General features: G+C 48.2%; 1 protein-coding gene across 3 annotated transcripts in view; it reads left to right on the forward strand.

Annotated features, from left to right (window-relative positions):
- The window catches only part of FYN (FYN proto-oncogene, Src family tyrosine kinase), a 231,985-nt gene extending 222,410 nt beyond the window's left edge, over positions 1–9,575 (forward strand). For all 3 annotated transcript variants that reach the window (XM_058657505.1, XM_058657613.1, XM_058657562.1), the window contains one exon: positions 7,046–9,575. In XM_058657505.1, coding sequence (XP_058513488.1) covers positions 7,046–7,254 — 209 coding nt within the window. In that variant the 3' untranslated portion in view covers positions 7,255–9,575. The remainder of the gene's footprint in view (positions 1–7,045) is intronic.
- The last annotated feature ends 1,697 nt before the right edge of the window (positions 9,576–11,272 follow it).

The raw sequence follows: 11,272 nt of genomic DNA on the forward strand, positions 1-11,272 counted from the left end.
CAAAGGGGGCCCTGAACATGCAAGGCTCTCTTGGGCTCTGTGTCTGCCTCAGGCTCCTTCAAACTCCAGTTAAGCCTCACATCCAGATCCCAGGAGGAGCCCCACAGCTTGCTTCCCTGCTGCCTTGCTCATTTTCTGATCGTCTGTAGCTGGCCCTCCTAACCTGCCCCAAAGGGAAGAGAGTTTCTGTGTATTCCCAGTGTCCAGCACCGTGTCTGCCTCATAGCAGGCTCTCAGAAGTTGGTGAATGAATGAGACAAAAGAAGGGGGAAAAAAAGGTCCATGAGGTGTGGGAAACAAAATGCTCAGATCCACCCCGTGGACTGCAGAGCCTCTGTGTAACTGATCCATCATCATCACAAGTAGGTAGAGTATGTCCTTCCCCAGCCGCAAGGTGGCCTACATCCTCAAAGTTGCACTGGAGACCCAACCCTGCAGCCCGTGGAAGCTCAGGAGATAGCAGCTCCACAGTGCCCTGGCCTTCCTGTGCCCTGGTTCAGGACAAACACCCATCGCAGGTGTATGGTGGGGGTTCTGAGGGAGTTGGACCACTGACTCAAGCAGACGGCATTTCTCCCTGGGTTAGAAACACTTTCCAATCAGCTGGCAAGGCATAGCTGCCTGACTTACTAAGCACAAAGCCATTCATTTGATAATGCTTTGAAGAGGCAAGGGCAGTTGGTGAAACTAGGGCTACCTTCCTCAAAGAATTATCAGTCCCCCTCCACTCCTCCCTTTGCCCTTAGAGCTCCAAACCGCAGACTGCAATCCCTCGGTGCTCACATGCCATCAGGAGGGTGGCAGGCCGGGATGAAGCCTGTCACCCCAGCCCAGGGTATAGTGTCCTTCGCCCACCCCACCCCTACCAAGAACCCTCGGAGCTCTGCCTGTAGTGTTGCCAAAGGAATCCAGTCTGGATGCCCAGGGGTCCCACCACCACCCCACCTCCTCTAAGGTGGCGACAATGACCCACAGGAGGCATCCGGTGGGGGGGGGGGGGCGGGATTCCCACAGGCATCCACATTGTGCCCCCACCTTCTCAGCTGTGCAGGTTCACAGCCCTGGTCCCAATAACCTCAGCCTCTCTTACACACCTCCATTGCTGGGACAAAGGGCTCCTTTATGATACCACATCATCAGCTGTAAATAAACCATGTGTGTTCCAGCACCAGAGCAGCTGCCATCTCTGTATTAGTACAGCGAACTTGATAAACACAGCTGCTCTGGGGTTGTCTGGTAGAATGGACCTGGAGAAACAAAACTGCTCATTGCCATACCTCTTATGACAAGTCTTTCATATTTATCCATACTTTTTGATCAGCAGTGTTCTGCCTGGAATTTCTACTTTGATCCCAAGTGAAAAACCTAACTTGCAGCCTCCCAGTTTTTCTGCTAGCCAGAGCATACAGGCATCCTATCACACAGGCGCTTGCAATGGTGCAGGCTATGCTGACCAAGCACCTCGGAGCACTAACATGACACCCCTCAGCAGATCAGTAGACGGGCCTCTTAGAGGGCTAGGCTGAAAACAGAGGGAGCTACAGACAAAGGCCTCGTACACAGGATGCTGTGATTTCCTTTGAACAGAAAGCTCAGTTTGCACAGGTAACATGGCTAGCGGATCACCTAAATGCCATACCCATCAGTATTTAATTATGCAGGAGGCAAGAAAATCCAGGTTCTTGCAACCCAAAGTTAAATCCACGTGCAAACCTCAACAGATAACAGCTCAAACCCATGGCTAAGCAGATATGGCCCCTCTGAGATCTGTACTGAGAAGCCCTGCAGACAGAAATCTGTAAAACCCACTCTTGGGTCACAGAAGACAGTGACTTGAGCAGCCAATAGCACAGCGAAAGGCAAGGCTGTGTGTTGACCATCTGAGGTCAGGGAAGACAGGTCACCCACAACCAATGCACAATTCCAAGTTTAGAAGCGACATGCATTTCAGGGCTCTGCCAACCCAGAGTCACTTGTGTTTCCTCCCGTAAAGGATCTCAGAGAAAAAGGGAGGATCAGGAGCAGGGAGGCTGCAAAGGAAAGGAGACAGCAAAAAGAGAGAAGACAGACAAGTGCACGTGATAACAGACCCTTGCAGCAACAGCCAAGCAAGGATATGAAACTGAGGGTTGCAGGACCTGGCACAATGGCTCAATGGCTAAATCCTAACCTTGCAAGTACCAGGATCCCATATGAGCACTGGTTCATTTTCTGGCTGCTCCACTTCCCATCAAACTCCATGCTTATGTCCTGGGACACCAGTAAAGGATGACCCAAAGCCTTGGGACCCTGCACCCACATGGGAGACCCATAAGAAACTCCTGGCTCCTGGCTTCCAACCAGCTCATCTCCAGCCATTACAGCCATTTGGGGAGTGAGCCAGCAGATAGTTCTTTGTCTCTTTTTCTCTCCATAAATATGTTATGCCTTCCCAATAAAAATAAAAAGTGGGTACAGGCCGCTTGATCAAACACTCAGCATCAGAGTTTGAGTTAGACCCACTGGAAATAGCAGTTGGTTCCTGTGTTTGGAAGCCTAAGATCCAGGTGACAAGACCCTCCCATGGCAGGACCTGAAGGAGAAGGGACTGAAAGGTTAAACTGCTGAGGGCCATGGGGTTGGACCCTTACGGGCGTGACCCTGACCAAGGCCAGCAAAAGAGCAGAGGGGCAGGTGGCTCTCCCCTGGGTTGGAGGGGCAAGTGAGATGGGAAATGCGGCAAGGGTATCTGCTTGCTGGCTGCCCAGCCCTGTGCCTCTTTCAGGCTGCAAACCAGGCAGCCCCACAGTTAGATGTCACTGCAGGAAACCTGTTAATACAACTGTAGCAATTTCCCTAAAATGTGCCCCCACACCAAGTCCTCAAAAAAAGCTCCAAGAAGAAAACAAAAATCCCTGGGTACCCTTTCCCACATCTATCCACTTTCTCCTTTACAAGCACAATAGGGCCGGCACTGTGACAAAGCAGGTTAAGCCACTGCCTGGGACACTGGCATTCCATATGGATGCCAGTTCAAGTCCAAGCTGCTCCACTTTTGATCCAACTCTCTGCTAATGTGCCTGGGAAAGCAGCCGGAGATGATCCAAGGGTTGGACTCCTGCACCCACATGGGAGACCTGGAAGAAGCTCTGAGCTCCAGACTTCTGCCTGGTCCAGCTGTTGCCATTATAGCCATTTGGAGAGTGAACCAGAAGGTGGAAAATCTCTCTGTCTCTGTTTCTGTCTCTCACTGTTTCTCTGTAACTCTTTCAAATAAATGATTCGTTTAAGAGGAAGAAACACAATAAAACCCTCTTCTTCACCCATGAGAATGACATCAAGGGAATGGGGTAGCCCTCCAGGCCTCAAGGCAGGAGCGAGGCAGCTAGATGGCAGGCCATGGAGGGTGTACCTCGAAGCTCCTCAGGGGTGTCTGGCAGGTCTTTGGGGGCAGTGCTAATTGCTAGGTTCCCTGCTGCTGCTGCTGCTGCTGCTGCTGCAGGTCCCATCCTGTTGCCTCAGGAATTCACTGAGAATTGAACTGCATTTCTGGGTTTGGCCTGGGATTTGTTAGCTGATGGGAGGAATTTCAATCCTAAAATAAAGCTTAATCTAATGCAAACAAATAATAAAATAAAATAAAACCCCCCTCTTGCTAAAATCTCCATGTACCCTCTCTCCTGACCATCCTGAGCTCCATGGCCTTTGTATTCCCTTCCCATTGGCTCCCTTCACTCCTCGTTGTTAGGTAAAGCCAAAATCTTGGGGGAAGTGGCTAAATGAGAGGAAGTAACAGTTTTCCTTCTAAACTGAAGTGTGATAGCATTTAAAATATATATGTATATAGATATAGTTATACAAGCCCATATTTAGAGTAGTATGAAGAATAAAATCCATTTGGCTGAAATAGAAATTCTTGAAATGATGCCATTTGCAAAGTTCTTGCGACTGAGCATACTATGTATTTAAATATCACCACCAGCCATTTACTGCGCTATTGTCATGAAAATAAACACAGGTTTGACCAGTGCTGAGTTGGCACAGCTTCGTAGTCACGGGGTCCCCCCATGAAGGTGGCAGATCCGTGGGTCAGCTGTGTGAGTTCTGGCACATGGACGTTGGAAAAGAGCTAGTCAGGTTCCAGTTGTCATTGTCAGCCAAGCCCCGTGTCAGATATCCTATTCTTCTGGCAGTGCTGCCATTGGTATGTTTCGACTTGGCCCCAGTGCAGGAAACTGGTTACATAAGTGTCCCTCTCCCCCCTTGGTGCTTTGCGAGGTCTGGGAGAAGAAAGCATGAGAAGAGAAAGGGGTGGGGAGCGGGGAGGAGCGCAGGCGGAGACGGGACTGGGGGACGTGTGAGCCCACTGCACACGGCTGGCTGGCTGCTGTATGCAGTTCCTGGCTGCAGCTGCCTTTGGGGACTACAACGTGCTCATGAGATTCCAGTGAACTTATCTGTTGTGAGTGAAGCTGACGCTGAGCGCTGGGCAAATGGGCTAGACCCAGGTGGCCACTTTAAAGTTTCCATTGGGAGAGATTGAGTTAAAAGTTGTGGGATTTTTTCCTTTTTTTAATAGAATCTTTCCATTGGAGCTCTTTTTTAATGGAATGAAACACTGAGACATTTACTGACGTAAGCTGCACAGAGCAGAAGGGATGGAACATCTGAGAGAGCTGGATTAAAACTTCAGGAAGCATTGGCGAGGGGGCGGAGGGAAGGCAAGTGCTGTAGCCACCTGCAGAAGGGCCTGTCATACCTCTAAGACTCTTGTCTTTTCTCTAGTTCCTATGGGTTCCCAGCAGAGACAGTGATGGGAGGGATTTCTTCAGGCTCAGAATCTGTGGTTCCTGAAACCTTAGGAACCCCAGGCCCGGACTAAACAATATTGGGAACGAGAATGGGGACATGTAACTCCACTTTCTTCCTAACCCTTCCTGCAGGCTGGCTGGCAAGTGACAACACTGTCATTTGTGCTGAGGCTTCTCAGCCAAACCCCTAACCTTACCCCAGCCCTCCCCCTGCCACCCTGCCCTGGGACCTGACAGGTCTCGCATCAATCCCAGGGCAGTCTGTGGAGTCAGTATGTTTCTACTCTCTCAGCTAGCAGCCTCCCTGCAGGTCAGGTTCCGTGACCAGCTGAGGTCAGGGAAACCAGTTGTGCTGTCCAGGAAACTGCACCAATTTCCTGGTTTTCAGAGCTTTGCTGGGCTCGAGCACTAGGGCAGGCAAGTGCCAGGACACTGTGTCCCATGCCCCCTCTGTGTGGGGCACTGCCAGTGAAGGTTGGCTTGTGGCCACCAACTGGATGCCCTTCCTGTGGGTGCTTCTGGCTTCCTCCCTATACCCCCCATGCTCTCAATCATCTGAGCCTTCCAGCTAATGAGTTACGAAGTTACTAGTGCACCCACCTGAACAAGGTGTCTGGCGGAGCCCCAGGGGACTGACGATTTTATGGTTGGCAGCCAGGAGGAGCCAGGAGCCAGCCAGCTCTGAAAGGAACAACACAACAAGGAGAACTTGTGACAGGGCCAGGAAAACCCAGTGTCTCTGAGCCAAAGGTGGGCTAGGGAGGGGACAGAATGTGCTCTAAGGCCAGACCCTCCCGGGCTGCAGCCAGCAACTTGCCACCTCCCACGGGCTAGAGAGAGCCACCTGCAGCATGTCGTGCTGTACTGTTGGTTAAGACCCTGAGAGGCAATAAAACTGAGTGGGGGAAGGACTCCAGGTTTCTGTAGAGTTTTGGAAGCAGATTCTTGGCTTCTGTGAGCCAACCAAGTCAGGAATTGGGAAAGATTCCAGATTACAACCTGGAGGCCAAGGTGCAGCCAGATCAGGCGAGTGCTTGGTGAAGAGCTGGCAGAAGTGACATGGTGGAAAGGTGGAGAAAAACGAGGGAGTACCACCTGGCAGCAGGGGTAGGACAGGGCTCCAGGCCCTCACCTCACTTCACCCAGCGTGTGCTGTGGACTCTCAGAAGGCCAGCAGGCAGAGGCTGCACACTCAGATCCCTCAGAGAGCCAGGGAGGGGGCACCTTGTAGATGTACTGGCTGAGGAGGTCAGGAAACACCCCGCCTCCCCCCACATCATGTCACCACACCCCCAGTGCACTATTGAGTCACCAGGCCAAGTTGGTGCCCAGCCACGTTGGCATGAGCTCCCATCGCAGATGGTGTGGCTCCAGGAGTTTGCCCGAGCATAGGGCAGTGAGTGGACTGGTGAAGGTCATGAACAGCCCATGCTGCTATAAGCAAGGGGCAGCCTGCGCTCACAGCCCTGGGGGTCAGGGGTCAGGAAATGGGGTGGGCTTTGGCTGTTTTGTTCATATATTTGTGTCAGGTGTTTTAAAGCATCACTTTACTAGCAGTAACAACCGTGTGAAGGCCAGAGGCCAGTGGGCTTGGGCAGGCGTAAACATCACAAGAGCATGTGTGCCACCCAGAGCAGGGGTCAGCAGAGGCAAGTCTGGCTCCCAGGAAAGAAAGACAGAAAGGAAGAAAGAAAGAAAGGAAGGAAGAAAGGAAGAAAGGAAGGAAGGAAGGAAGGAAGGAAGGAAGGAAGGAAGGAAGGAAGGAAGGAAGAAAAAAATAGAGACCGTATGCAGCCTACAGTCACAAATGTTTATTCCCACGCCTTTCACGAGGAGAATTTTCTGGCCCCATACAAAACATCTCTCTCACCCCTCAACATTCCTTCCAGCCCCTCTTGGAGCCTTCCTGCCTGCTTAGCTAGCAACCACTGATCCGCTTTCTGTCGACCACAGTTTTGCCCCTTCTAGATTTTTACATAAATGAAGTTATTCAATCAGTTGCCTGTAGTGTCCTGCTTCTCACACTGCCCACAATCCTGAGACTGATCTCACAGGTTTGGGCACGCTCCCACAGTGCTGTGTCCCTTCCTTCCCAGTGACAAGGGATCCAGCCAAGGTTGGGGTTCCAAGCCCTGGAGGAGGCGGGTTTTAAGCACATGCAGGTTCCAGGTAGAAGAAAGGAGCGCAGCGAGCACAAGTGGGGAGGGCTCGTCTCAGGCAGAAGGTGCCCACTCTCATGGCCACTGTCTTTACAGGCATGAACAACCGGGAGGTGCTGGAACAGGTGGAGCGTGGCTACCGGATGCCCTGCCCGCAGGACTGCCCCATCTCTCTGCATGAGCTCATGATCCACTGTTGGAAAAAGGACCCCGAGGAGCGTCCCACCTTTGAGTATTTGCAGAGCTTCCTGGAAGACTACTTCACCGCCACAGAGCCCCAGTATCAGCCTGGTGAGAACCTCTAAGGCCACCGCCATGGACAGCAACTGACTGGCCACAGTGTCCCCAGAGAAAAGGCCTTTGTCCAGAGGCTAGTCCCTCCTTCCCCACTAGCTTTCAATTCCGTAGCCAGCTGCCCCGAGCGTGAGCCAAGAGGCGAGAACCGTCCAGCATCAGATTGCATGTGACTCCGAGGCTGACGAACGTCCATGGCCCTCATTAATGACACTTATCCCCAAATCCGAACCTCCTCTGTGAAGCATATGAGACAGAACCTTCTTATTTCCCACACTTGGGAAAATGCATTGTATCGATGTTATGTAAAAGGCCAAACCTCTGTTCAGTGTAAATAGTTACTCCAGTGCCAACAATCCTAGTGCTTTCCTTTTTTTAAAATGCAGATCCTATGTGATTTTAACTCTGTCTTCACCACCTGATTCAACTAAAAAAAAGGTATTATTTTGCAAAAGTGGCCTCTTTGTCTAAAACAATAAAATTTTTTTTCATGTTTTAACAAAAAACAATCAGGACAGGTGTTTGGTTTTTTTTATATAAATGCTTATATGTATATATATAAAATGTATGTCTCTGTATATACACCATGTGGGTGCTAATGTATGACCACGGCCAACGCGGGCCACATAGCTGTAGGACCCACAGTGAGGGTTTGACTGCAAAATCAGCATCAGAAAGGACTGGTATCATTCTGAGAACCGGTGGTCTCATTTTTGGCTTTGCAAAGCATGAAGGTTTTTTCCATCTGGATTGTACTTTTTTTCCTTCCCGACGGCACCTGTCGATGGACGGTCCTTTGACTCCTCACAAGACATACTCCAGGGCTGAATCTGTAAGTTCTGCTACCAGGATTTGCTTCAACTCACTGCAACTATTTTTCTTTTCTGGAAACTTAAAAGTGAGCCAACTTAAGCCAACAAACAGCCAATACTACAAAGGGAACTGGAAGACGGAAACCACACAGACTTCTTATAGTTAAAAGGAAAATGAATGCAGAAATGTTTTTTGAATTTTTTTAATTTAATAAACCTTATAGCCACATGTAAATGGTCTAAAACCCATATAGCATTGTAGTCAAGACAAACTGCTAAACTTTCTCATGCAACTAAAACTGAAGGGGGAGGGGGAGGGCGGGCGAGGGTTGTATGTTTCCGATTGTAAAATGCGCGTGACAAAGCTCCTGTCCCGGCTGACAGCCACTTCCTCCGCCTCCAAGGTTCTCCCATGGAATGACTATGCACTGCTTTCCATCTCCTGGGGATACACAAGGACAAGTGTTACATTTTCAGTCGTTGTTTGTACCAACCTTGAATTACGTATGTTGCACAACAACAGATCAAAACTCCTATTTCTATTGAGTTTTTAATACTGAATAGCAACTCCGGAGGCCTAATTCCTTTTTTGTTATGATTTATTTGTGAGTTTACATTTTTAAATTGTTTAACTTTCTTAATTTAGTAATTAAAGAAAGAGCATTTTACATTTGAACAATTTTTGGATTCATTTGTTTAGATCACAGAAGGTACTCTGGGAGTCCTGTGAGTCACCTGTCCCATTCCAGATGCTAAGGGGTCACCTGGTGGCTCTCCACGGTGTAATTGCCAAATGACAGAAGCAGCGCAAACATCTGGAGAGTCCACACTGCCCCTTTCTCGCCCACCATCTCAGGGCAAGGCAGCTGTCTAGCTAATTCAGAGGTTTGTTAAAGCAAGACGGGGCATACACTAACATTTTCATTCATCAGATTTTCTCTAACTGGAATTTGCTGTGTCTCACTGGCAGGAGAAAGGGACTCTTCGTGTCCTGCAGTCCACAAATGTGTATTCCCCTCTGGCCCTGCACTTCATCAGGGTGGGTGAGAGGGAAGGGGGGACCATGCTCATGGCCTCAGCCTGCTCTGCCTCACTTGCTATGGCACAGTGAGCTTTCCTGACCCCTCTGTGGAGATGAGAGATGGGCGAGATTCATCCCGTAGTTCTAAAAGCCCGTGATTCTAAGACCACTCATCTTTATGGCACATCCCACAGCAGGAGGGCTTTGTGGGGGAATGACCTTCACATTTAGCACTTCCAACATTTAGGTTTTTTTGTTTTTGTTTTTGATTTTGATTTTTTTTGTAAAGAGGTGAAGGAAATATTTCTCGGTAACCAAAGCTTTATGGTTCTGTTTCAGGTGCTCAACTGATATATAAAACTTAAAAGATAGTATGACATATCATTACTAGCAACCTAGGGAAACTTGATGAACATGTTCTAGATGTTTTTAAAGATAGCCCTGTTTTTAATCTTCACATTCCACTAAATTGGGTAATTTGCACATACCCTCTTGAGGATTTCGGTCTATATTTTGACTCATTCAAAAAAAACATCCAAAGAAAAAATAACCTCTGTTTTTGAACAAAAATTCTTAAGGAAAAAAGAGCCTTTTCAGTCCAAACTATAGCCTTGAAATCATCAGTTGAGTTCATTGTGGATTCTCTTCTATGAAGCAAACCTTAGATTTTGGGTCAACTTGAAAAGCAGCCTGCTGCATCTGCTCTGCAGTGCTTGGAGCAGGATTGCAGAACAGAGAGAAGCTGGAACACAAACGGAGATCTGTTCCGTTTCTTCATCCAACAGGCTTACTACTCTCCAGAGATCCTGAAGTCAGCCGGCCCCGGTACACAGAACATCACCTCACAGGTGTCTCAGCATCTCTGAGACGCCTTTCTCCCTAAAAGTTGTAAAAGTTTGAGATGAAGAAATGAAGTCTCTCTTCAGAAAGTTATTTTGTTAGGAAAGAAAAGTCCACTTTTAATGTCTTGTGATGGAGAAGTATTTTTTGCTTTCAGTAAACTGCTAGAGACTGGGTGTGACTAGGTTCACCTGGATACATGGGCATCTGGCAGTGCTTTGTGGGAGAAAGTACCTTCTTATCTACTTCTAATCCAGCTCTCCCTGCTCCTGCACTTGCAAAAGCAATGGAAGGTGCCCAAACACTTGGGTCCCTGTATCCATACAAAAGACCTGGAAGAAGCTTCCTGGCCCCTGACTTTGGAACAGTGAGGCAACAGATGGAAGATTCATTCTTTTTCTCTCTCATTCACTCGCTCGCTCACTCCCTGCCCCTCTCTCTGTATCTCTAATTTTCAAATTAATAAATGAATCTAAAATAAAATCAGTAATACACACATCAGAGGAGACAATCTACAATGCTCAGATATTGTAAACGTTGACAAAGGGATTTCTGACTAGCCATTTCTGCTGCAGCACCTGCAGCCATTTCCCGCTGCCCCTTTGCTCATGATGCACCACTGGGCAGAGTCCAAGGAAATGCCATCACAGGTATTAGTACACTGGGGTACAAGACCCTGCACATGGTGCATCTGGCTTTGGCCTGGTCATGGCACAGAAAGTCATGTGGGAAGATATGGGTTTCCATAAGAAAGTGAAGGATGCCAAGTAATCCCTAACACACAGCCACATGGCCAAAGATTTCCTGACAGCACCAAGGGGTGTTCACCTTCCTTAAGGAAGATAAAAATCCTCCTGTGGCTAATCTTCCTTTGCTCCAGAGGTGTGGTTTTTGTTTTGTTTTGTTTTTTTCAAGTAGCAGTGAAGCTGCAAACTTTCATCTGCAATTTCCTAGGGGGCCTTCCGGATTGATTGCATATTAATTGGAGGTTGTTTTGTGAGCCTAGAAAGAAGGCAAGGTTTTCAACAGCAAACAAGAGAATTACATGAAAGCCCACTGCAAAACGGTGGTGTCTCAGGACAGCAAAAACCTCACAGGTTTCCTTTGAATAAAATTATATTTGGTCCATTTGTGCCTGAAAAGTATTTTAATCGATTTTTGTGACTTTGTTAGTTTTTTCACCGCGACAAATTATCATGTTGGAACTCAATTAAGCTATCCAAAAATATTTTAGCTGGACGAAAAAAAAAGTGACAAGGAAAAGAAGGAATTGTTGGCTTTGATTTGGAGAGAACTAGAAAGTTTAAATTTCAATTTAAAAGCAGTATTGTAGGATATAGATTACTAAAAGCAATT

Source organism: Ochotona princeps, chromosome 1, assembly GCF_030435755.1.
Source record: "Ochotona princeps isolate mOchPri1 chromosome 1, mOchPri1.hap1, whole genome shotgun sequence".
In the NCBI taxonomy this organism is placed as follows: Eukaryota; Metazoa; Chordata; class Mammalia; order Lagomorpha; family Ochotonidae; genus Ochotona; species Ochotona princeps.